The 26,430-nt window shown below is 47.3% G+C and overlaps 1 protein-coding gene across 1 annotated transcript; it reads right to left on the reverse strand.

Moving 5' to 3' along the window:
• Window positions 1–441: 441 nt before the first annotated feature.
• On the reverse strand, window positions 442–25,602 carry ANKDD1A (ankyrin repeat and death domain containing 1A). Its single transcript, XM_060002893.2, is given in 13 exon segments — window positions 442–629; window positions 1,613–1,684; window positions 1,687–1,716; window positions 3,688–3,892; window positions 6,625–6,720; window positions 7,792–7,887; window positions 9,308–9,402; window positions 12,742–12,844; window positions 15,749–15,847; window positions 16,389–16,502; window positions 19,848–19,946; window positions 20,619–20,723; window positions 25,510–25,602. Coding segments are annotated over 13 exon segments (1,269 nt in total). The 3' UTR covers window positions 442–567.
• Between the last annotated feature and the right edge of the window lie 828 nt (window positions 25,603–26,430).

A 26,430-nucleotide genomic window follows, 5' to 3' on the forward strand; every position in this document is an offset into this window, starting at 1 on the left:
ACTTTAAAAGGTATTTTGAAAAAGAGGGAAAAAATGCGAGTGTGTGCCTCCTGGAACTGTCAAAATGTACAAATAAGCTGAGAATAGAAACAGTTGTGGAGTAAGCACAGCATTCATAAAAGTCAGGGATTGAATTAAGGGTGGTCCTTCTCATAAGGGATGGATGGAGCCCTTCACCAGGTTGGGGAGACAGGAATGCTCAGTTTGGCCCCTGACCTCACCACCTGATGAGCTGCTTATCCACCCTGTGCCCAGAGTCCTCTCTGAAAAGACATCCCTTGCACCACAGAGGGCTGCTGTGAGGCTCCAGTGAGATGCAGGAGATGAAAGTAAACTGAGAGCTGCAAACGACGATACCTCTGGGAAGGGATTACCTGCAAAACCTGAGACAGGCCTCCATGAAAAAGATCACAAACACTTGCCTGCTGGTCCTAATATGGGTTTCAGTGGAAGCAGCTGGAAGTCTGTTTACAGTAATTGCTTTTTAAGCCCTTAAACGGTGGTCCTCCTCTGTTCAGTGGCCCCCCACTCTGAGGTTCCATGCTCCTGAATGTCCAGTCCCTCCAGTTACATGGCTGTGCACCTCCGTGGGGTGCTAGAGTCATCGTTTGCTTTCTTCCTGATGCTTTCTGCCAAAGACAAGAATCCTGTTGCCTCTTGTTGCCTGAGCGCTGCCTCACAAGGCTAGTTTGATGTTTTAATTGCCTGCAAGAGTTTGTGTTAAAAGAAGATGCAGAGTAGTATTTAAGAACATGCTGGAAGAAGAACCAAGTCATCCCTAATTCCTCCCCTCTGAAGTGACTGTTTTCTCACCTTGTGTGTGGCAGCTGGGGGAGATCGACCACACAGGGGACTTTCCTCTTGCTCCTTGATAACGTGCTATCGACGCTTTTCCTTGTTGCCAAGTGACTGATGTACCTTCATTACTATGGATGGCTGCCTAGTACCCCATCCTGTGGTTGCCCTGTAATGCACCATGGCAATGGAGGTTACAGAGTTTAAGCCTTTTTCATCATGAGCCAATTTTGTTTTTAATGAGGGATCATTACTAGAACCTGTTACTCCGCTTACCTGATGGTTCTACATGGTGCCCTGAATCGCAAATCCCAAAAAAACGCTTTTGGGATTGACAGACTCAAATAGGTTGTGACGGCCTCAGAAATTTTATTTGACCAGATCTTACTGGTTCAACTCATCTTAAGCCAGTTTTGGCCCATAGGTCTTAATGTTTGTGAAAAACAAGCCTGCAGCCTGTTCCCACCCTACTCCAAACTGGAGAAAAAAACAAATCAATGTAGTATAGAGAGCTGGATAGGAAGAGATTGTAGCTTCAGTGGCGTTGGGGCTGTGAAGGTGATAGGGATCGTCTGGGTCACCCTCACGGCACAGATGGGGAGACTGGGGCCAGGAGGTACTGTGAGTTGCCCAAGGCTCCGTCTGGGTTCCAGGAGGAGGCAGGGCTAGGACCATCAATCTGAAAGGTTCAGAGCCAGCACCACAGCGCCGTGGTCTGAGCAGCCTTGGAGGGCCCTGCTGCATTCCAGCGGGGCCATGCAACTCTGACTCGCACCCGGGGCTGCCCTGAGCAGCAGGCGGGCGGGGGGACACTTACCAGCCAGGTCCCTCCTGCCAATGGCGACGAGGCCTTTGAAGAGCACTCTGCTGGGGTTCTCACTGGCTGTGACCAGTGCCCGTGCTCCCGGTAGCTCTCGGTGCCTGAGTATCACGAGGGGAGAAAGAGAGAGAGAGAGAAGGCGCCAACCCCGCCTGCCTTACCAGAGCCAGGCCTGAGCACACCCCTTACCGCCACCAGAACATCAGACCCTCCTCTAAGCGCTAGCAGAACTCAGCCCATATATGGGGAGGGCATGGGAGGAAGGGGAGGAGCAGCCTCAGATGGGATGGGGGTGGAGTTTCGTGTCAGGGACACCTGGATCTCCCCAGTGCCAGGCTTTCCCCTGAGCATCCACCATCTATCCTATTGGTGTCACTGGGAAGAGAGAAAGAATTGGCATTCACTGTGGTACCACGATGCACACACGACTGTACAGTTCATCTCTCTGGCGGCTCACAATAACCTGTGACTTGCAAGCTAGCGGCCCTGTTCTTTCCCCCGAACCAGTGGTTCTCAGCCATAAGTGCTCACTGGAGACACCTGGGAGGCTTTAGCAAACACTGACACCTGGGTCCCCCTCCCGGTTCTGAGATTCCTAGTACTTGAGTCTGGGTGTGGCCTAGGCAACAGATCAGTGTTAAGCCTTCCCAGGTGATTACAATGTTTGGAAAATAAGTGCCCATGCTCTTCAGTGCTGGTGGTGGGGTTAGCTTGTTATTCAACTGTGACCAGGGCAGCTCTCCCAGCTAGGGACAGATGGGCTGGCTCAGCCATGGGGGCACAGCCATCAGGTCCAAGTCAGTCAGCCACTGCGTCCCTGATGTTCTGGTGTCCGTGGGCCCCCAGCAGGCACTTCCTCCTGGTGCTGCTCGTGATGTAGCAGTTTCATTTGACCCGTTTATTCACTACCCCTTGTCCCCAGCCCTGTAATTTACCAGTGCTCCTTTATCGTCTATGAAATCCGCATGGGTAATAGAGTTCACTTGTGGACTCCCCACTCTATTCCACTACCTGATTTGCCTATGTTTCTGTCAGGTATCTCTGTGTTAAATATTCTAGCTTTCTAACATTGAGTCTGGTTGAGTTAGACCCTCTTCGCTTTTTTCCTCCAGAATATTCATTTATATATTCCCTGTTTCTTCTTTCAGACGAACTGTAGAATCCTTTAGTCAAGTTTCAAAAACCTCCTATTTTGATTTGATTAAAATTGGATCAAAGCTTTAATACGGGGAAAATCAATATCTATATGACACTTCTTTTAGCTGGAAATACAGAATGTCATTCTACTTACCCAAGTCTTCTTTTATAGTTCAAATAATTTGTATTGTCTTACTCATATGTCATTCATATTTCTTCTTAGAAACACACACTATTGTAAATGGAGTATATTTTTACATACATTTTTAATATATATTATATTTTTTTTAAAAAAATTTTTAATATATTTAAAATATACATTTTTACATATATATTTTTTTACATATATATACCTCTATATATTTTGCCCACTTATTGATGGTACAGAGGAATACTATGGTGTTCGTGTATTTAATCATGTTTAGCCATTTCATTGAATTATTTTATTCTAAGAGTTTTTCCGTTGATTCTTCTGGACTTCCTGTGTGTGTGTGTGTGTGTGTGTGTGTGTGTGTGTGTGTGTGTATCTCATCTGAAATTAATAAATCTCTCTCTTCCTTTCCAGTATTTACACTCAATTTCTATTTCTGTCTCATGCCTTAATACCAGGGCCCGAATTTCCAAATAGATGTTAAATAATAGTGGCAACAACAGCTCCTCTCCTTTTTACAGGGAGCACCTTTAGTTTCATGTGTGAATGATGGGTTTCAGCTCAAGCTGATTCGTGAAGAATGTGAAGTTCACAGGTCAATGTGGAGGGAGGGGCAGAGGGCCCAGTCTGTGTAAAGACCTGGAGAGGGGAAGAGCACGTGATGTGTTGGAAGTGGCGTGTGGCTTGCTAAGGCTTTTCCCCCAGAAGCACAGAAAACTGAACACACCCCACGTGCCCCCACCCCTCCACCCGGTTGCTCTGGGGCACCAAGGCAAGGTGGTACCTGTCCACTGTTGCTCAATGGCGTGGACGTGGGCCTCGGTGAACTCCCAGCAATACGCCAGCTTCTTCCACTCGTGGGGCTGCAGGTACCTGGAGGCCAGTCACCACAGCACAGAGCGGAGCTGATGTATTTCCTGCCGATGGTCCTGCTTAAAGGTCAAGCTCTTCCCAGAGGGGTCACAGAGGTCCCTGCATGACAGCTGGTCCTGTGGGGCAGATCCCAGAAGTGCAGCAGCTGTCTGGGGGAAATCCCTGCCAGGCTGTCCCTCGTGAGCCTGGACACAGAACTGGTGTCATCACAGGCCTGAGGCATAGTGTCCATTACTCTGGTTTCTGACTCTGTGCCTTGCTTTGAGTGTTGGAAACTGAGTTGCTTACACTGTTTCTTCATCCAGAATTCCTTTTCTCACCTCCCTGTCTCTCAATCCCATTGCCACAGTCAAAAGACCACCTGGGTGCCACCTCTTCCAGGAAGCCTTCCCATTTCTCTCTTTTCTTTGTGTTCATATAGCACGAGTGTCAGTAGAATGACTCAGCAGCTGTGGCTAAAACCAGGCAAGCCAAGAATCAGGCACGAACTAAACTTGCCAAATGACAACAAGTAGAGAAGGTCTGGATTACAGAATTCTTTCTATGCAAAGCAGGTGATAAAATGAGAGGTTACCAAAAATTATGTAATAACTTAAGTTAAACCCACAGAAGTATTACTCAGCCATAAAAAGAAACGAAATTGAGCTATTTGTAATGAGGTGGATGGACCTAGAGTCTTGTCATACAGAGTGAGGTAAGTCAGAAAGAGAAAGACAAATACCATATGCTGACACATATATATGGAATTTAAGAAAAAAAAATGTCATGAAGAACCTAGGGGTAAAACAGGAATAAAGACACAGACCTACTAGAGAATGGACTTGAGGATATGGGGGGGGGAAGGGTAAGCTGTGACAAAGGGAAAGAGTGGCATGGACATATATACACTACCAAACATAAGGTAGATAGCTAGTGGGAAGCAGCCACATAGCACAGGGAGATCAGCTCGGTGCTTTGTGACCACCTAGAGGGGTGGGATAGGGAGGGTGGGAGGGAGGGAGACGCGAGAGGGAAGAGAGGTGGGAACATATGTGTATGTATAACTGATTCACTTTGTTATAAAGCAGAAACTAGCACACCATTGTAAAGCAGTTATACTCCAATAAAGATGTTAAAAAAAAAAACCTGCTGTATAAAAAATAAATAAATAAAATTCAAAAATTAAAAAAAAAAAAGCCACAAAAGGCCCTCGAAAGGATGTGGATGCAGATTTCTAGTTGTTAAAAAGCTCAGGTGACCACTGCAAAGTAAAGCAACTGTTACAGTGGAGGATTACTGGACGGAATGTCAATATTATGACATAGTATGAGTGTGTTTCGTGTTTATTAATTGCAATCATTTTTGCTTTTGTTGTGGTCATCCATTTACAATGCTTGGTGTCAGTTTATTTATCTCTTGTAAAAATAAAATACAGTGTGTGTGTGTGAAAAAAAAAAAGGTCAGGTGAGTTCTAGCATCTGCAGCTCTGAATCTTACATCCTGGTTAACTGTGTCTGGCCAGTCACCTGGGAGGTGACGACCTGGGAGCTTGGCTCTCTCCTTGGGTGGTAAAAACTGTTTCTTTCGAGCTGTGTTCTCAACTGCATCTTACATTGGGATCATCTGGGAGCTTTAAGAACCACAGAAGCTTGGCCCTTATCCCTTAGATTCTGATTGAATTGGTCTAGGGGTAGGAAGGAGGGATTTGTGATTCTAACTGCACCACTGCCTTAGTGTTGAAAACTTTTAAAGCCTGAGGTGGTTTAAAATTAAGCATAGAGATGAATCAGTTCATCAAACCGTTGGTATTAATATTTAGGAGTAATCTGTTGTATGTAAAGGGGTTGTAATATTTACGAGAATCCAGCACGTCAGTGAAAGAGAAAATCTTATGATTCCTATGGAAATTTATCAATTGATTGATTTCTGGACAGTGATTTTTTTGAGAAGTGTTAAGAGAAATTTACTAAATTTGTAAACAATATCAGAATGTTTATGATATTCGAGATTCACTTTATAGGTTTAATTTATTGGATTTAATGGGATAATTTAAGAATTTAGGAAGCATTTGAAGTGCTTGAAAAGAAAACCTATTACATTAAATTTATTCTTTCAGTTTAAAATCTTTAAGGTAGTTTAACTAAGCTTAAACATGGGACCAAACTTTAATCAAAAGGCTTCCTTGAAAGTGACTGTTTAAAATTTACTAGTTGTATAAATATAATAATAAGATTGTAAAAATAAATTTAAAAGTTTGAGGAAAAGTAGGATTTAAATTTTGTAAACAATTTAGTATTAATTTCTAAAACTGAAATAAATGCAAAAATTTATTTTCTGTGTATAAAAGCAACCATTAAGGACAACAAAAAATCTCTCAACCCACCCCCATTTGCTGACATGGAGCTGTAAATGCAGGACCTTACAACTGCCACTCCTCTTTCCCAAATCCACAGCAGATATCACTAATCAATCGCAGCACACTTTCCTTCTGGGCTCAGAAAGTTGCCTGAATAGAACACCCCAAGCCACAATTCCAATCACCTGGAGTTGACAGTGAGCTGGAAACAATTTGCCATTTCTTTATTCATGCATGAATGCATTCATCCATCAACCAGGAGCTGCAGCAGGGTCTACTAGTATCTCCACACTGGCACGGACCTCAGTCAGCCTTATTTCACTGTGGTTTGGGTGTTCACCCATCTCTGGATGCCCTCAAAGAACCCTAGTGTTAGGTAAGGCAGGGATTATCACTCGCTTGGAAACTGAGGGGCCCCTGAATTGGTCAGGGCTGGGGTTCAAAACCAACTCCACCTGAAGCCATGGCCACTCCCTTTCCAACATGGAGAGACCAAGCACCGGGTCTCAATACCTTCTCCCATCTGTAGAAGCAATCGGCTTTTATGATCATTTCCACCAGGCTGACATGGTTGATGTGGGTGGCCACTGGCAAGGTGGTTTTTCCTTGCTGCGGGTAAGAAGGGAGAAGGGAATCCAGAGTTCCTATAAGAGGGTATAGGGTGGCCTCTAGCACTGACTACAGACACTCCTACCCAAAGAAAGTGGTTTCCAGCAGTCTACACTGGAGAGCAGAAGGGTTTTCTGGCAGTAATTCTGGGTGTGGAAAAGTCACAGGTAGAATAAGGCAATAATTCCAGCAACCACCTCTTGTGTTCTTCTAGAATAGGAGGACTTAAAGCTTATAAAACTCAGCCTGCATAAGTCTTCAAGGTCACCTGTGAGATAGATGTTACCAGCCTCATGTCTCAGATGAAACCAGAACCCAGAGAAGGGGCTTGGACTCCTGTGTCAAGTTTGCTGCCTCCCCTCAGGTTTCCAGCCCTTTGCTCCAGGCCTCTGGCAGAGTGCTGGCCTCCACCACCTCCAGGGACCTGCGGGGAGATGGGAAGCTCCTCTTCAAGCTTGGCCAGCTGCCCCGGGCCCCAGCTTCCCTCCCAGGAAGCCGGAAGCCCTTCCCAGGTCCAGCCTCAGGGCCTGTTCCCTGCCCCCATCTCTTTCCCACACCATCCCAAGGGCTGGGCCACATGTGCAAGGGCCCTTCCCCTCATGAGCCTGTGACCTCTTCAGCCTCATACTAAGCCTTCAGCTCTTCTCAAACTTCTGGCCACCTGAGGAGGTGGCCACCCCAGAAGCACCGTGACCCAGGAAGCTTCCCCCAACCCTGTTTCACACGTATGGAGTTGTGAGGTGGTGACATGCTATTCCTCTAGCTCTCTTCCCCTCTCCCCAGCAGATGACTCAAGGAGCTCAAAGTCTGATGTGGGCCATGAAACAGAAGACAAACATATCACAGGCAAGGACCAGGAGAGGGGTGGGCCAAGTGCTAAGGGACCTCAGAGGACACAGGGGAAGGTGATGGAGGGGCAGGAAGGCTTCCTGGAGGAGGTTGCCTTTGAGCTGATATATAACAGATGGGAAGCCTTGAACATTCTGGGAGCAGGAGGCATTTGCATCAGGATCTCTGGCAAAGAGGGAGTCATGAAAGCTTGCAAGGGAGGCTGGTTGTGAGCAGAGGTACCTTATCTCTCAGGTTTAAGTTAACCCCAGCAATGAGGAGAATACCCACTATGTCCTGCCAGGCGTGCTCGGCGGCAAGGTGAGGGGTGTCTACTGCCTCTGGAAAAGAAGCCAAGAGGACGGAGAGCAGAAAAGCATGTAGAGATGGTCTGTGGCTCAAAGCCAGGACAGGACCAAGGTGGGTACACTCCCAACTGGGCCTTAACAGAGTTTCTCTAAGAAGTTATGTGGGGCTTCCCCGGTGGCGCACTGGTTAAGAATCCACCTGCCAATGTAGGAGACACAGACAGGTTTGAGCCCTGGTCCAGGAAGATCCCACATGCTGCAGAGCAACTAAGCCCATGTGCCACAACTACTGAGCCTGTGCTCTAGAGCCCATGAGCCGCAACTACTGAAGCCCAGGTGCCTAGAGCCCATGCTCCCAACAAGAGAAGCCACCGCAATGAGAAGCCTGCGCACCACAACGAAGAGTAGCTCCCGCTTGGCACAACCAGAGAAAAGCCCACATGCATCAACGAAGACCCAACGCAGTCAAAAATAAAAATAATAAAATAAATTTATATAAAAAAAAGAAGTTATGTGGGAGGGTAAACTGGATTTAATCATAAACATAATACTCAGCAAACTCAGTAAATAACAAAAAAGTAGAAAGAACAAAGAAAAAATACCACTCGCTATCCCACCTAAGTCAACCTTTGTTAACAGTCCTAGTACATTTCTTCTAGTATTTTCTTTAAGGCAGAATGTTTTTAGTTTTATGGTTTTACATATTTGAGATCATCCTGTATATACATTTTGCATCTGTATAACTTCCTGCATATTATAAACTCTATAAACACCATTTTTATATAACTCCATAAGAGCCTATCTATGCCTATACCATAATTTAACCGAGCACTTCTCTCTTATTAAGTATTTGGGGCCCTTTTTGAAATGAAAACTGATAGACTGCTACAACAAATATCTTGGTACATGAGCTCTTAATATATTTCTTGAGGCTCAATTCTCAGACATGCAAATACTGACCATTTCAAAGGTATATGTTATATTCTGTCAAATTGCTTTCCACCACTAGTGGTTGTGTGTGGCGGCCCTGAGGATTGTATGGTTGGGGGGTGGATTGTGGGGATGGGGATTTTAAAACGCTCCTGATTGATCACAACTTCAGGACTCAGAGGCCTCTTGTTATACAAGATTAACCCAGTCACCCCTGCCCTGGGAATTTTCCCTAAGGGGGGAAAAAAAAAATCAATGAAAGGAAAAGGTTGCATGTAGCAAAATGTTTACCACAGTGTTCTATACATCATGACAGAAACTTGGAAATACTCAAATGTTCAAAATAGAGGAATGGTTGATAAAATAATGCTACCTTCAACAAATATTCAAACAACTTTTGACAAGCTGAAAGAGCGATTCCTCAATTCTGGGCCAGGCTAGTAGACCACAGTTAAGCCCTGCTAACCTGGGAGGGTGCCCAGAGGCTCCATGGGGCCCAGATGGTTTCTGCAGCCACTTACATTGTCAACGGCGTCCAGGTCACTGCCGGTGTCGATAAGGAGCTGCACCAGGATGGGGAAGTTGTGCCTCACGGTGATGTGCACAGGAGAGGCACCTGCTGGGGGCGGTGGAGAGGCACAGATCAGTTGATGGGTCCCTCCCAGGACTGCCCAGCTGCAGGCTGGTGCTAGAAGATGGGAGTTGGGAGGAGTACAGTAAGTTCCCTACGTACGAACCTTCAAGTTGCGAACTTTCAAAGATGCGAGCATGCGTGCGCGTGTCCGATCACATAAATTAATTCACATGTCTGGCGTACATTGTCACATGCGTGCATCCTCTACTAGTCGTGCTTTTGTGTACTTTACTGTACAGTACTGTTGCTGTGCAACACGAGGAGCTTACTGATGAAGACCTGATGGAACTGGAGGCTCAGAGAAAGGACAAAGAGACACAAGAGGAAGAAGAGGTAACTGAAGAAACGAAGTGATTCACGACGCAGGAAATGGCAAGGGAATTTTCTTCATTTGAGGAGGCACTGTCAGTTGTTTTTTTTTTTTTCATTTGACAACTTGTATCTTTTTTTTTTTTTTTTTTTTCGGTACGCGGGCCTCTCACTGTTGTGGCCTCTCCCATTGCGGAGCACAGGCTCCGGACGTGCAGGCTCAGCGGCCATGGCTCACAGGCCCAGCCGCTCCACGGCATGTGGGATCTTCCCAGCCGGGGCACGAACCCGCGTCCCCTGTATCGGCAGGCGGACTCTCAACCACTGCGCCACCGGGGAAGCCCCACAGTTAGTTTTTGAGGCACAGGACCCGAACACAGAAAGGTACACGAAAGTTGCAGCAGCCGTTCAGAATGCAACCCAGTACTGCTATGTCATCTATGATGAGAAAAAAAGAGCTACTACCCAGACATCACTGAATCATTTTTTAAAGAGGGTAGATAGAATTGAATCCAGCAAGGAACCAGAACCTCTGCCGTCAAAGTCAGGCATGAGTGAAATTGCAGCTTGCCCTCCGTCTCTTATTGCTGACGATCCTTCAGCTCTACCATCTCCCACCTCCTCTCCCCCCTCCAGTCAGTGACTCTTCTTGCCTGTCCACTCAGTGCCAGCCCCTGTATGCCAGCTGTTGTACTGTACTACTGTACTTTTCAAGGTACTGTACTGTAAGATTTAAAATGTTTTATTTTGTGTGTTTGTTTTTTATGTATTATTTGTGTGAAAAGTATTATAAACATATTACAGTACAGTACTATATAGCCAATTGTGTTAGTTGGGTATCTAGGCAAACTTTGTTGGACTTATGAACAAACTGGACTTAAAATGTGCTCTCGGAACGGAACTGGTTCATGTGTAGGGGACTTACTGTATAGATAGTGCTTCTGAGTTTGGACCTTCTCACTTCTCGGATGACATGAGTGGCCTGAGGAATTTACAGCCCACAGCCTGAATCCCTTGGGCCACAATCGATCCTCATGGTGGGCGGGAGCCTGAAATCCCAAGTTTGAGAGCTTGCCATGCCAGGAACTCACTACGTGACTTTGGGCAAGTCATCTTCATCTGGCAAGTGATGCTTGCTGAGGTCCCTTCCAGCAACAGCACCTTAAGATTCTCTGCTATCTCATTTACTCCACACATGAACCTAGCAAGTATATAGGAATGGTATTCTTATTCGTACTTTCACCTTACAAATGAGAACACTTAATAAGTTCATAAAACTTACATGACACACCCAAGGACACGTAACTAATAGAGACCCTGTGTTACTGGACTTTCTACCCCCGGCATCTAGGTAGGTGCTCAACCACTATTTATGTATGAGATGAATGAATGAGAGAGCCAGCCAGGACCAGAACAGAGGTCTCACCCAAACCCAACATTCACCCAAGGCCTCACTCAAGGCTGGAGGACTCCATCTCCAGTGGTTCCCTGTGAGCACTGACTACATGACAAAGTGGAGATACTGCCACAGCAACCTTCTGTCTAGGTGTATGGTGACACACATCTAGTAGAACAGTACAAAGCCAGAAAAATCAATGGGATAGATCTATGCTTACTGTGGAAAAACACCCTCACATGTTGAGTACCTAAAGGTGACAGAACAGAACACGCACACATACAACAAAAATGCCCATGACTGCCATTACTAGTTTAGGCCAGAAAAAAACAGTTTATGGATATTGGAAAAGAAGATTTAAACTATACGATTACTTGTAGGCAACGTGACTGTATATCTACACAGGTCAAAATAGTTATTATACCCCCACCAAAAAAAAAAAAAAACCTCTAGCAAAATCAATGAAAATCATATAGAAGATAAAAATACCAAAGTCAGTAGCATTCCTGTATTGAATGCCCACAAGAAACGACATATTTTAAAAAGATAGTCTATTTGCAATGATGGTCAAAATATATAAAGTACCTATGAAGAGTATAATTGGAAATGGCTATTACAAAGGCAAACAAAAACCATAGAACATCACCGAGGGATTCAAAAGAAGACATAAAGAAATGGCGAGACATGTTTGTAGTGAAAAAATAAAATATTACAAAGATGACCATTTTCTCTTATATTATTTACAGGCTTCATGTAATCCCAAACCCAAGCAGCAATAAATGACAAAAAGTATTCTGAAACACATCTAGAAAAAAATTTAAAAACCAAGGTAAAACTACCACAGAATTTCAGCAGTGTCCTTAGATCATTGCTAGATAACTGTGAAATCAAAATCAGGCCAAAAGAAGGTCTCCTGTGAGAGTGAATGGGCAGACTCTGGAAACTGGCTCAAGTGCACAACGCAGATGAGCTAGGAAACTTATCAGAGCTCTAATGGTGGCTCTCCAGGAAGCAGCAGGCCACGGAGATAAAATAACCAAGGAGGCTGGATATGGCCTCCATCGTCCTGGAAATAGGTCTGTGGGAATGTGGTAGGAAAGGGGAGTGGAAAGAGAGCAAGTACTGCTTTTCATTGGTTTACATTTTATTTATAGAAACCTAAAGAACCAGAAAGAACAAAAGGTATCTGGTGAAAAGCCTTCTTCCCACCCTCAACACCCGTCTGCTCTGTTCTCCCCACTCCAATGGTAACACCTTACAAAGCCACAGTACAATATCCCAACCAGAACACTGACATTGATAATACCCACCATCTTACTCAGATGTCCCCAGTTTCACTTGTAGTCATTTGTATACATGTGTGTTCTATGTAATTTTATCACACGTGTATGTTCATGTATCCCTTACATAGTCAAGATGCAGCACAGTTCCATCACCATAAGGGTCCCTTGTGTAGTCCTTTTATAACCACACCCTCCTCCCTTCTCTGCCCCACGCCCCCACCCCTAGCCCCCCGCCACCACTAATCTGTTCTCCATTTCTATGTTGAGAAGTGAGGTCCTGGGAGACTCGGCAGTGTATCCCCTGCCTCCCCACCTTCCATCCAGGCCCCACACGTACGTGATCAGCCACGTTAGTGCTTCCTCCTGCATGGACGAGGGCCCAGGCCATGTCCTCAGAGCCACCGAGGGCTGCGTAGTGGAAGCAGCTCTGTTTTTTCTAGAGGGAAACAGGCATCAATGCAGCAGCCTAAGGACCCCTCACAGCAGGGTTTACAAAGCACTTTGAGATTCATTATCCCATTCACAGCTCACAACCCCCATGGGACTATTATCCCCATTAAACCCTGAGGCAGGAGAAATCAATGACTTGCCCAGGCCTGGTGACTAGTAAAAGGAGTTCACTATGGTCTCAGGATTTTCCTCACCTCCCATCACAGACTCTGGAACAAAGGCCAAAGCCTTCACAGTTCCTTAGCCAGTAAAGACACATGGAGTATAGATGCTGAGGAGATGGTTTTCAAGGAGGGGGACCAATAAGATTTACCTGTACAGGGCAAATCCCACCCAGCATGTACTGTCCAGCTGGAGCTGGTCTAAGCACATCCACAGAGGAGCCTGGCAGGGCCAGAGGGAGGGCTTCCTTCTGGATGAGACTTCATCTCAGGCAGGACCCACTAGGTAACCAACTGTCCCAGATTGCCTGGGACTGAAGGTTCCCTGGATGCGAGACTTTCTGTTTTAAAATCAGGACAGTATGGGCAGACCAGGATGAGTTGGTCACCCTCCCAAAGTCGAGTCTGAGCAAGTTTACAGGGTGGGTGGGAATCCATCCACCTCCCCGTGGGAAATGCAATCACTTTGGGTTTGCCCCCTCCTCAGAGACCCTGCTGCACGACACTGCCAGAGGTGGGAGTGTCAGAATAGACCGTGGCCTCTGCCAGAAACCTCAAGTCAAGGCTGGAGCACAAGAGCCAGTGAGGTGGGCAGCTCCAAGCCACCAACGACCACCAGCTGGATCTAACCCCCTGAGTCTCTAAGCTCCTGTGCTGTTACTGTTGGGGAGGTGGCCATGGCATGACCTGTCTGTGCCCCCTCCCAGTGCCTAGTGCTGGGCACAGAGAAAGGGCCTTTCTGACTAAGGAGCAACACCTTGCTGATGGAAATGAAACAGGAGTGAAGGGGGCAGGGCACAACCTTTAAAAGAATGACATATGGGCTTCCCTGGTGGCGCAGTGGTTGAGAGTCCGCCTGCCGATGCAGGGGACACGGGTTCGTGCCCCGGTCCGGGAGGATCCCGCATGCCGCGGAGTGGCTGGGCCCGTGAGCCATGGCCCCTGAGCCTGCGCGTCCGGAGCCTGCGCTCCGCAACGGGAGAGGCCACAACAGTGAGAGGCCCACGTACAGCAAAAAAAAAAAAAAAAAAAAAAAAAAAAGAATGACATAGCCACAGTACATGATGAAAACTAATGAGAACCAACTAGGTCCAACATGGCAGAAGATTCGACCTCCAGTAGACCTTGAGCCTCATTACATGCTCACTGTAATACCTTAGCATGCTAAATGACACCCCCACCAGCGCCATGACAGTTCTGAGGCTAACCGTAAAAGGCCAGAAAGTGGGCAGTGGCCCAATTTCTGGAAATCCCCGCCCCTTCCTCAAAATAGTTGGAATAATCCTCCCACTCATTAGCCTATGAAATTACCCAGTCCATAAAAACTAACCACGCCATATTTCGAAGCCTCTTGCCTCTTGCCTTCCGAGATAGTCCACACTCTGTCTGTGGAGTGTGTTTCTCTCTAAATAAATCTGATTCTTACCTATCACTTCGTCTCCAAATTCTTTTGCAATGAAGAAAGAACCTTAAATTCACCAGCAACAGAAGGACACGGCTGGTGCCCTGGGACAGCTACTTTCCCCCTCTTGGCTGTAATGTCCCCCGCTATGTCCCTGGGGTAGTAGTCTCCACACCTTCCAGGGGAGCAAATTAAATGTTTTGTGGTTTATAAAGCATTATTCACATTTAAGGGAATTTACGATTTATATTATTATTATATTTACATTTGCCATTTTGATTTTTCTTTTCTTTTTTTTTTTTTTTTCCGGCTGAGCTGCGCAGCTTGTCAATCTTAGTTCCCCGACTCGGCAGTGAAAGTGCAAAGTCCTAACCACTGAACCACCAGGGAATTCCCTTTGCTATTTTTTTTCTGAATGTCTCTTGTTTTTTTTTGTTCTGTTTCCCCTTGACTGCCTTCTTTTGTGTTAAATATTTTTAGCATATCATTTTCATTCCTCTGTTTTTAAACTATTTTTGCTATTATTTATATTATTCACTATCAATATTATTTTTGCTACATTATTGAAATTTAGAAAAAGAGAATTCCAGACTCTGCAGCTGTTCAACCAGCCAAGAAAGAGTATTTGTCACTGATCTAAAAATAAAAAGCAAAACAAAACAAAAACACCAACCTCCTACCTAAAGAAAGGCCACAACCCCCTTTTCAAGGACACAGAGGATTTCTAATGGCCAACTCATAGAGTGCAATGGTAAGGGAGAAAGAGGCCTGTCCCAGAGTCACACCCAGGCTCCAGCTCTAATTGCGGTGTGGGCCTCATGTTGCGGACACCCCACCCCTACCCCCGCTGGGCAAGGCAAATGTTTCAGGCCATGAACTCTGGAGTCAGGGGAATAGGCTTTTCAGACTCAGCTTTGCTTCTTACCAACTTGTGACCTGGGAAAGTCACTGAACCTCTCTCATCTGTAAAATGGGGGGAATTTTTCTGAGGTAATAGTTATGAAAGGGCTTTGTGAACTGTCATGTGCCCAGCAATAAGACACTAATGGGTACTGAGCTCCTATTATGTCCCAGGCAATATGCTAGGTATTTAGCCTTCATAGCAATATAAAATAGTAAGTATATATCACCTCCAATTTATAGTTGAGAAACGAGGCTCGGAGAGATTAAGTAACTTGCCCAAAGTCGCAGAGCTCAACAGCTGAGCCTGTTCCCTCACAGCCTTGTTCACACAATGTTCAGGAATCATCATGGCTCCTACAGTTGACACAGTCACGTCTCTGCAGGCAGCCGAGGGCACACACCAGTCGTGAGGAGGCCCGGCTACCTGGGTGAGGGCGTTCGCGCTACTCCCGGCCCCGAGGAGGAGTTGCACACAGTCGGGGTGGATCCCTTCAGCAGCTGCGTGCAGGGCAGTCAGACCTTCCTGAAACACAGGGGAGCGGTGTGAGGCTGGCAGGAGGCTGAGGCCAGAGCCCAAGACCGTAGGACACCCCTACTGCCAGGGCTCCAGGGCTCTTTGAGCTCTCCCCTCCCTGCTAGTGCAGACATGACCTGGTGATCTGTGGTTCCCTGAGCCCCGCCCCTGATTCTCACCTTGAGGGGCATATGGTGCATTCACTCCCTCTGCCACAGCTCTGCTCGTGTTCTCCTTGCCCTCCAAGCCGCCTCATCCCCGCTCTGTCTATTCCCTCCTACTCCATCCTGGCCACAGTGACTTCTCCCTTCTTTGAACGCACACTGTGCGTATGACTGCTCCGTGATCCCTCAGGCCCGGTGCCCCTCCGAGCCTGGAGTTTTGTGCTGCTGCTCATCTTTTCCTCATGGGCTGTTTGAGAACACGTCCTCGCTCCTGGCTTCAGAGCCCCTACCAGGGGAAACCAGGCTGCACCACGGGCTGCGGGCTCCTGGAAGGCAGGGGGCAAGCCAGTGTCACACATCTCTGTATCCTCCAGGTGGTGACTCACCGCATTCCTCTCCTCCAGGTCCAGCCTGACGTCCATGAGCCGCTGCAGCACGGCCAGGTGGCCCCAGCGGGCGGCCGGGTGAAGGGCTGTGTTCCCCTCTTGCAGGGAGAAGGGCTCCTGAGGGGTCAGTGGAATCATAGACCCTTGCAGGCCCTGGGGACACGCTGGAGCTAAGATCCAGAGAGGGGAGACATGTCCAGGGTTATAGAGCAAGTTGGTGACGAGCTGCAGCCCTGCACGCTGGGCCAATGCCACCCTGCTCTGAGAACTGTGCCAAAAACTACCAAAAACCAGGGGCACTTTCAAGGGCCAAGTTCTGGTCTCTTTTCGTACACTTTAAGACGGACATATTACTTTAAAAAAAATTTTTTTTAAATCCCTATTTTTCCATGCTCCAGTCTAAAGCCAGTCCCAACTCAGTGACCCCAGATGCATCCCCTCTCTCTGCTCAGGCTACAGCCCCAGAGACTCTCCTTGTGCTCAGGCTGTGCCCAGCAGCCACACAGCCCAATCGCTCGCCTCCTGCGCCTTTGCTCAAGATGTCAGCTTCTCATTGAATAGTGCAGCCCACCGTGACCACAATACTGAAAACCACAACTCCCACCTCCTGTTCTCCTGATCCCCTTACCCTGCTCCACTTTTCCTGTTCCCCCATAGCACTGACCACCTAACACCCTCTACAATCCACTTGTATACTATGCTTGTTTTTCATTGGTTGGAAATAAGCATCACAAGGGCAAGGATTTTTGTCCATTTTGTTCTCTGAAATTTCCCCAAGTGCCTAGAATAGGGCCTGGGCACGTGACAGACACTCAGTAGATATTTGTTCAATGATAATACATAATGTGATGGAGAGCTTGACCTGTGTCTCCTGGAACTCGAGAACCAGAGGATTGGGAGCAGCCTCACCCTTGAGAAGTCTAAAGGCGGCAGTGACAGAGCCAAGAGAGGTGGCTCCACTGGGCGGGCAAAGGGCACAGTGTTCTTTGTGTTGGAAGTGGTCCCACAGAGGGCAGCCTATTTGGGATCGTCTTTAAAGGGAACTTGCTGCAGGAGGGTAAGGGGCCCCAGGGAAGAAGAGGCAGCTGGACGTGGCCAGCCCGAGAAAAGGTATGTCCCTACGGAGGAACCACAGATGGGGGACCAGGACAAGGACCCTGGAGGGACCCACAAAAGCACCCAGAAGGGAGGACCCAGCTTTAGCCATGCATCATGCCCAGAAGGCCATGGGGACGATCGAGCTGAACCAGTGCTTTCCTCTGCCCTGGCCTGTCTCAGTACCTTCCCTGTGTGTTTAGGCACAGATATCTATAAAGGGCCCAATGAGGATGTGAACACATACAGAAGCCAAAGCAGTACTTAAAGTAGATAAAAACATACCCTGCCCCCATGATAGATAAACACACACACATTAACAGCTATAACTATCTTACAGGGTCAAGGAGGAAACATCTACATTTCCTTTATGATCATCATTATATTATATTAATAAATAAAATTAAGTTTAAAAAATCCCCTCAACAGCTTTTTTCGGCTCTTCTCCCACCCGCTCCGTGGCCGGCTCGCCACAGCAGGCAAGGGTCAGGCTGTGGGCAGTGTAGCCACAGCCTGAAGTCTCTGTGTTCAAAGAGACCGGGAGGAAGTGTGTGAACATTGCGGTTTGGCACGTGCCCCAGTTAGCAGAGCTGTGGAAACAGGGCAGGGCTTCCCTCTTCCTTCTGGATTATAAATATCTACTTCCTACCCTTTGAAGCTGCAGATGGCATGGACCCCCTGCCCAGGGTCCTCACACTCTGCCCAGGCAGGACAGGGGGCTGGGTGGAAGGAGGCCTTGGCCTTGGGCCTGGCCTCTCCCCTCCACCCGTGGGGACATCCAGCCTCTCCACCTCTGTGGGGCCCTGTCAGCCTCTCCTTGACATTTCCGGAGGAATTAATCACTCTCTCCGGGCTCTCAATGCCTCCCTACCACAGCACCTGCAGCGTGAGGTATGTTGTCATCTGTTCTGACAGGTCTGTCCCCCTACACGGGCTGGCGGGTCCTAGCACGAGTCAGGCCTTCAGTGGCCCAAAGCCTTGAAAAGCGTACTGTGCCCTCTCCCCAAATGAAATTCAAAATGAAAACATTCCTCATTGGAAAATACAACACTTAACAGGGACATATAATTTTAAAACCTTCTTCCTAGCATTTCTGATTGCAAGATTCTGGGTGAGTTCACCAAAGCTGAACTTTTCTTGCTTTCTAGTTTGGTGCTTCTGCTCTCTTGGGGCCCTGAGTACATCATTTTTTTTTTTTTTTTTTTTTTTTTGCCTCCTGGGTAGATGTGTCCTGGCGAGGGTCATTCTTTACCCTGGTCCGTACTCCCACTTCCTGGCTCAGGGCCTGGCACAGAGCACAACCTGCTCTGCCCATGTTTCTGAAATGAAGGAAATCAGCCTGATCTGAATCTCAGAACCTGACTTAGCCTTTTCATCCTGAAAGGCTGAGTGTGGGTGGACAGATTTGGTGCAGACCCTCAGGGCTCAGGGCCGCAGGAGGCAGCCTGATGAAGGAGGAGCACAGGGGGGCATCAGGATGCTGGCTCCAAACCCAGCTCGACCTTTGTCTTGCTGTGTGACCTTGGCTACAGTATCCCCTTCTCTGGGCCTCAGCTTCCACATCTGTAAAACGAGAAGGTTGAACTGGCCCTTGATCTAAGATCCTGTGATTCATTGGTCTGTGAGCTCTGTCACTAGCTTTGTAAACAGAACTCCTTGTATCCTAGCCAAGCATATTAATCAGAAAATTAACAGTGGAATTCTTCCCTTTGTTGGAAGCACTGTTTAGAATTTGCTGCAACACATTTGCCTAATGATTCGCAATGGTCCATTGATACAAGTCATTTGTAGGGTAGTCCCCTTGGGTCCCAACCCCTCATCTATTCTCAGATAGGTGAATTCCTGCTTATAAGCTCTCCACCCTGAATGAACTGCTCCCTCCTCAGCGGTCTCATCCTACTTTTGCCATAATCATAGTAGATTACTAAAACACATAGAAAGCAAATAACCAGCAGGCATGTGGCTATCGTCCCCCAACTCCTCCCCATTCCCCCCAGCAACAGACATGCCCAGTGGAATCACAGCCCCGCTCAAACCCACTCCAGGCATCACTACCAACCAATCAGATTTGCCATCCTGGCTCCCCACATTGGCTCACAGCTCTTTCCTAGGATTGTGGTTGAATTCCTTGATTAAGAAACTGTGTCCTGGGCATCTTTGTGCTCTTCACACATAGCACACGGCTGGCCCATAGTGTGTGCTCAAAAAATGCCTGCTGCATGAGCATCAGACACACGCTGGTCTTTGGGCCACCAGCCCCTCTAGCACGCTGCAGTTGGCAGTAGACACAGGTGAGCTGCCCGTGACCACCCCGGTCAGGAGCCCAGAGCCCGGCCCTCCCCCTGGGACCCATGGTTACAGTACCTTGTCTTTGACACTGTGGTCACAGCCAGAGCCCACAAGGAAGTCCAGAGAATCCAGCTGCCCGTGCTCTGCAGCCCGATGAAATGCTGTCCTTCCCAGCTGGCGGGGGAGGAGAAGAAAGTGAATCTTCCTCGCCCTGCCCACCTGGCCTCAGTTTCCCAACCACACTGGGCTTGCAGTGCTCCAGACACTCTCCCCCACCTTGCCTTATATACCCTGCCTGGAAAGCCCAGACCATCTTCCCAACAAGACCCCACTTGGTGGGTCCCTCCCCCACTGAAATCCCCCTGTGGCTCCTGAATAAACGACCCATTCCTGAGGCTGGGAGTTGAGATCTCCATGAAGGCCCCTAACAACCTCTCAGGCCTTCATTCCCAAGATTCTAACCCATCTGAACTCACACACCAAAAGCCCTTTTCCTCTAAAGCTCTAGCAATTGTCTCTCCTCCATCTGGAATGCCCCTTGCTTTCTAATCTTACTGATGAAATCTATTCATTTACCAAATTCCACCTCCTCCAGGAAGCAGAAAGCACTGTCTCCCTTCTCTAACCTGTCTAGTCCATATCAGAGTCTCTCTGAGGGAACTGACTATGTGCTGCTGGCGTCCTGCTCATTTGTGCCTAATGCCCCTTCTAGACCAGCAACTCCCTGAGGTGGGGTCCAGTCTGCACTACCCATGGCTCAAGGGATGCACTCAAGGAATGTACAGGAGAGGCCCCAGGAATCCCAAGCCCGATGGGAAGGACACACAGCCTTGAGGCCACACTCACCTTGTCAGCGTGGTCCAGGGCCACATCCTCCAGGTCCTCTGTTATGAACGCCAGCACTGGCACATGGCCTTTTTGGGCTGCGCAGTGCAGTAAGGTCAGGCTGTCCTGGAAACAAGCCCAGGGTGGTCCCTGCAGTCTGCGAAGGGAGGCCTTGCTCACACACTGTCTGTCTCCCAGACAATGAGTGTTTGGGATCAGAACAGCTTTCCAAAGGAAACCACACTGAAAATGGGGATAGGCCCCTGGGACATCCACAGGACCCACTTAGCCTCACGGGGGCTGGTGGGACTCAGGATGCCAGAGTTCAAATCCCAGCTCCAGCATTTATCAGCTCTGGGGTCTTCGGCAAGTTACCTATACCTCTCTGAGCGCCCATTTCCTCATAGGTCAAGTTAGGATAATACAGGCTTATTGTGCTTTGCTTTACTTAAGGTCTCTTAGCCCCAGAAGCAATATTTAAGTGAGGGAGGTTTGCAAATCCTATGTTTATAGTCCAGAGCTTCTACCCTGGCCTTGCATTACAGCTAGATTATTTGGAGTACTTTTCCAAATAGATTGTAACCATCAATGGGTCATAAAAATCAATGGAACAGTCTTCTACATCTTGACAGTGGTTTGGGTTACAGAGGAGTAGCACTTGTCAAATTTCAGTGTGTAGGGACTTCCCTGGTGGTGTAGTGGATAAGACTCCACACTCCCAATGCAGGGGGCCTAGATTCCATCCCTGGTCAGGGAGCTAGATCCCACATGCACGCCGCAACTAAGAGTTCACATGCCACAACTAAGGAGCTGGCAAGCTGCAGCTAAAATGAGGAGCCCTGGAGCTGCAACTAAGGAGCCCGCAAGCCACAACTAAGACCTGGTGTAACCAAATAAAAAATAAATAAATAAATAAATTCTTTTTTAAAGACTCAGCTTGGGCTTCCCTGGTGGTGCAGTGGTTGAGAGTCCGCCTGCCGACGCAGGGGACACGGGTTCATGCCCCGGTCCGGGAAGATCCCACACGCCGCAGAGCGGCTAGGCCCGTGAGCCATGGCCGCTGAGCCTGCGCGTCTGGACCCTGTGCTCCGCAACGGGAGAGGCCACAACAGTGAGACCACAAAAAAAAAAAAAAAAAAAACAGTGTGTACCGCAAAAAAAAAAAAAAAAAGACTCAGCTTGTATTTCATTGTATACAAAGAATTTGAACTCTAGTTAATGATATGCATGCTGACATATTTAGAGGGAAATACATTGATGTCTGCAATTTATTTTGAAATACATCCAAAATCTACAAAGAACTCTAAAAACTCATCAATAAGAAATTACCCCAATTAAAAAATAATCTGCACACCAAAGAAGATATATGGTATGACAAATAAGCACATGAAAAAATATATGACATCATTAGTCATTATTGAAATGCAAATTAAAACGACAAAGAGTTTCTAACAATAGAGTATGGAAAGGGAAAAATGCTAACATTCCAGTGGAGAAACCTGGCCGACACCACTTTAACCAAGTGATCAAGCTTGATATTATGATTTATAATAAGAAATATATATTCGGTCTTTGTCCTGGCTCCTGGCACAGAGCTCCTAAAACCCTAGGAATCTCCTAAATGGTAACAGTGATAAAGGTGTCTTTTATGATGTTAACGAGGTGACTTGAAGCCCCTAAGTAAATAAAGGATGGGGGCTGGTTGCCAGGGGAACCAACAGTGATTAGAGGGTTGGAACTTCCAGTCCCACCTCCTCACCTCTGAGGAGAGGAGAGGGGATGGAGGTTCAGTCAATGACCAAGGGCTGAGAATTTAATCTATCAAGTCTATGTAATGAAGCCTCCATTAAAACCCCAAAAGGACAGGGCTTGGAGAACTTCCAGGTTGGTGAATCAGATCACATCCATGTGCCGGGTCCCAAACTCCGTGGGGACACAAGCACCTGCGTTCAGGACCTTGCCCTATGCATCTCTTCATCTGGCCATTGATGATTCATATCCTTAATATCCTTCGTAATAAACCAGAAATATAGTAAGTAAACCGGTTACCTGAGTTCTGAGAGCCGCTCTAGCAATTAACCGAACCTGGGGAGGGGGTCGTGGGAACTTCTGATTTACAGGCAATTATATAGCTAGGCAACCACCTGGGCTTGTGATTGACATCCAAAGCGTGGGCAGTCTTGTAGGACTGAACCCTTAACCGGCAGAATCTGACACTATCTCCAAGTAGTGTCAGAAGTGAGTTAAATTTGTGGACTCCCGGTCAGTGTCCACGGGGAACTGAGTTAACTGCTTGGTGATCTGGAAAAAACACACATCGGAATTGGTGTCAGAACTGGATCAAGAGACCATCACCGGTGACGAATCACAATGGTATCACATGCCCCCTGATAGGAGGTAATGAGAAGGGCATTTGACCTGTGGGGTCTTCTTCCCCAAATTCCATAACCCCAATCTAATCATGAGAAAAACATCAGACAAAACCAAATTGAAGGATATTCTACAAAATACTTGACCAGTACTCTTCAAAAGTGGCAAGGTCATGAAAAACAGGATGGACTGAGAAACTGTCCCAAGATCAAGCAACAGGACTGTGCTACTCTTCACATCAAGAGGAGGAATCCAATATTTTCCTCCCCCTGAAACGAGGCTGACCCTGTGATGGGCTTTGACCAGTAGAATGCGGTAGAAATAATATCTCAAGAAACCTTGCTACTTCTACTCTTGCTCTTTTGATGTCCTGGGGCTGTCACAGAAGGAAGTCTCCATGAATGTCAGCTACCACCTGGAGACACTGGCCACACCATCTGTGACGTTCCCTCTTCCTGCAGAGGCCCCAGACATGTGCTGACTGTGTCCTCATAAGTGAGCCCAGGCAAGGCCGGAGGAACTGACCAGCCAATGATAATATGAAAAATCATAAATCAATGTTACTTTAAGCCACTACATTTTAGAGTGGTTTGTTACCAAAAACAGAAAACTAATATGGAGTGGACCTGCTTAACTAGAAGATCCATTACTCAGAGCCCTGCCCTCCACACACACTTAAGACCTCACCTCCCTCATTCTAGAACACTGAGGCTCATTCTGTGTTGACAGCAAATTTCATCGCAACAGCTACTGGATTCTGCAAGACCACTGAGACTCTCTCTAAGGCTAAGCCAGACAGGCAGGACTGGACAGGAGGGCCCTCAGCTTGAAACTGGGCTTGGATTCCACACTCTGGGCTTGGATCCTGTGGCCCATAGCCTAGGGGTATCCTTCACTGAGAGCTGTCAGACATTTCTACCACTGCCAACAAGATCCTAACAATGGTATAGGGCAGACCTCCTGTGTGCCATGGTCCTTTTTGGTGTCTGGTGAACACCCATCTATTATCTTACAGTTCTGGAGGTCAAAAGTCTAAAATGGGCTGGGAGGGCTGCTTCTCTTCTGGAGTTTCTAGGAGAATCCATTTCCTGGCCTTTCCAGCTTCTAGAGGCTACCTGCATTCCTTGGCTTGTGGGTCACATTACTCCAACCTCTGCTTCCTTCAATGACATCTCCTTCTCTGACTCTCCTGCCTCCCTCCTTCTTTCCCCTAAAAGGACATGTGGGCACATGTGGATAATCCAGAATAGTCTCCCCATCTCAAGGTCCTTAACTTAATCACATCAGAAAAATTCCTTTTGCCTTGTTAGGTTCTAGAGTTCACAGGTTCTAGGGATAGGGATATGGACATCTTGGGGCGGACAGTATTCTGCCTACCAGAAAAGAAAAACAATGATATTGAAATAGAATTATCAAAATATTAAAACCCAAATTTTTTATCTAGTAGCATATATGCTTTATTGATCCATTAAACAACAAGATCTAGTGAAAGGTCTAATAACTACCGCCATGATTTCAAAGTAATGATGAGCGTAAACAGTATTTTGAGATAACTGCAAAAACTGTAATGTGATATGAAAAGAGCTACATTTTGTCTTAGAGACAATGTCACAGGTATATTAATTCTACCTGCATTCATCATGGAAAGAAATGCTAAAATTTTAAGCAGAGGGCAGTTTAAAAAAAAAAAAGGTCCTTGTTTTCCCTTCAAAGTTCATGGATCCCCAAATTCTGTCTCTCTAAGGACCAAGGTTGAGAACTCCTGGCTGAAGGTATTTGGCCCAGAAATGTTTGCATTTTCTAAGGGCCACCAACCCCCTAAAAGTTGAGACACCAGTTCAGGGATTCTGGGCACTCTTGACTCCCTGGGGCTCTCCTCCCTCAAACCATAGCACACACCAGTGAGCAATAGGGGACTGCCAGGGTCGCTAACGTGCCAGGCACTGGGCCAGGTACTTTAGACACAGCACTGCAATTACTTCTGCCTCAGCTCAGAGATGGGTACTAGCACTCTTATTTCCAAATGGGAAAAGTGAGGCTCAGGGTGGTAAAATAATTTGCCCAAGGTCCCAGAGTTTGGTAAATGGTGCTTTGCTCCTTCTACCTGGCCATACTGACCGCAAGGGAGCCGGGGCCCCGTGGGAGGGAGAAGGCCCTACCTCCTTCTCATTTAATCTTCTGAGGGTGTTTCTTTAATTCCCCTTTGTGAACAAGAGGCTGGCCAGAGGACTGGGGACTGTCTCAACATCACAGAGTGGTAAAGAGTAGGGGGATCAGAAGCCAGGGGCTTTCAATGCTGATGAAAGAGGCGTCCCCAGGCCCTTTTCCCAGCCCCAGTGGAAGTAGTGAGGGTCCCAGCTTCACAAGGCTGAGCTCAGGTGGGGGTTCAGGACGCTTCTCAGAGGGTCGAGGCAAGCTGGGGCAGGCAGAGGCACATGAGGGGACAGAGGGGGCAGTGATGGGGACAGGCAGCAGAGGTGGGGGCAGCCCTGTGCAGCAGGAGGTAGAGAGCGGGCAAGTGGGCTGCCAGCTGACGCCTTACCTTGTTCTTACAGTGGATCTTGGCCCCGGAGTTGACCAGGATCTGGAGGATCCGTAAGTGGTTGAACCAGGCAGACAGGAGAAGCGCATTCATCCCAAACTTGGGGAGAGGACATGGCTGGGGGTGGGGGGTGGGTGGAGGGAGGAGACTATGAGGGGGCGTGGCTGTGCCACCTGAGCCCAAGTGTGCTTTGCACAATCGTGTAACCATAAGGGACCTTAAGTGCCACCCAGGCCGGGGAGCTCTGGGCCTTAGGAATTTAGAGTCCAGGAAATTGTTTTAAACAGAGGCTGATATACTATTGCAAACATTCCCCCCCCAGTTTTATTGACAAATAATTGACATACATCACAGTATAAGTTTAAGGCACACAGCATGATCGTTTGATTTACATATATTGTGAAATGATCACCACAGTAGGTTCAGCTAACAGCCATCTTCTCACATAGATACAATAAAAAGAAAGAAAAGAAAAAAGGGAAAAAGATTTTCTCCCTGTGATAACTCTGAGGATTTACTCTCCCACCAACTGCAAACTTTTGTGGGGATACCGAATAAACCTTAAAAATAAAAGAGCTGCCATCTCCTCTCACCACCAGTTCACAAAGATGGACCGTTTTACCACAAAAAAGTTTGGAAGGAGCTGATCTCAGAGTATACTCTTTCCAAATACAGCTTCATGAAACATACACTGCATTGTTCTAATTTTCTGATTTGCTGTGACTGGTGAAGACCTCACCCTGGACTGGCATTTGAGAATCAACTGTTTGAACCTCCTGCGAAACATCCTCCAGGCAGATGGCTTAGGTCTGCGCACATGAAGGGACGGCATCTCGCCGCTGCACAAGACAACCACTGCACCGTCAAACACTTCTCACCGTGAAAAGTCCCTCCTCATGCGGAATTGAAACCTGCATCCCT

The sequence above is a fragment of the Delphinus delphis genome, chromosome 2 (assembly GCF_949987515.2).
Source record: "Delphinus delphis chromosome 2, mDelDel1.2, whole genome shotgun sequence".
Lineage (NCBI taxonomy): Eukaryota > Metazoa > Chordata > Mammalia > Artiodactyla > Delphinidae > Delphinus > Delphinus delphis.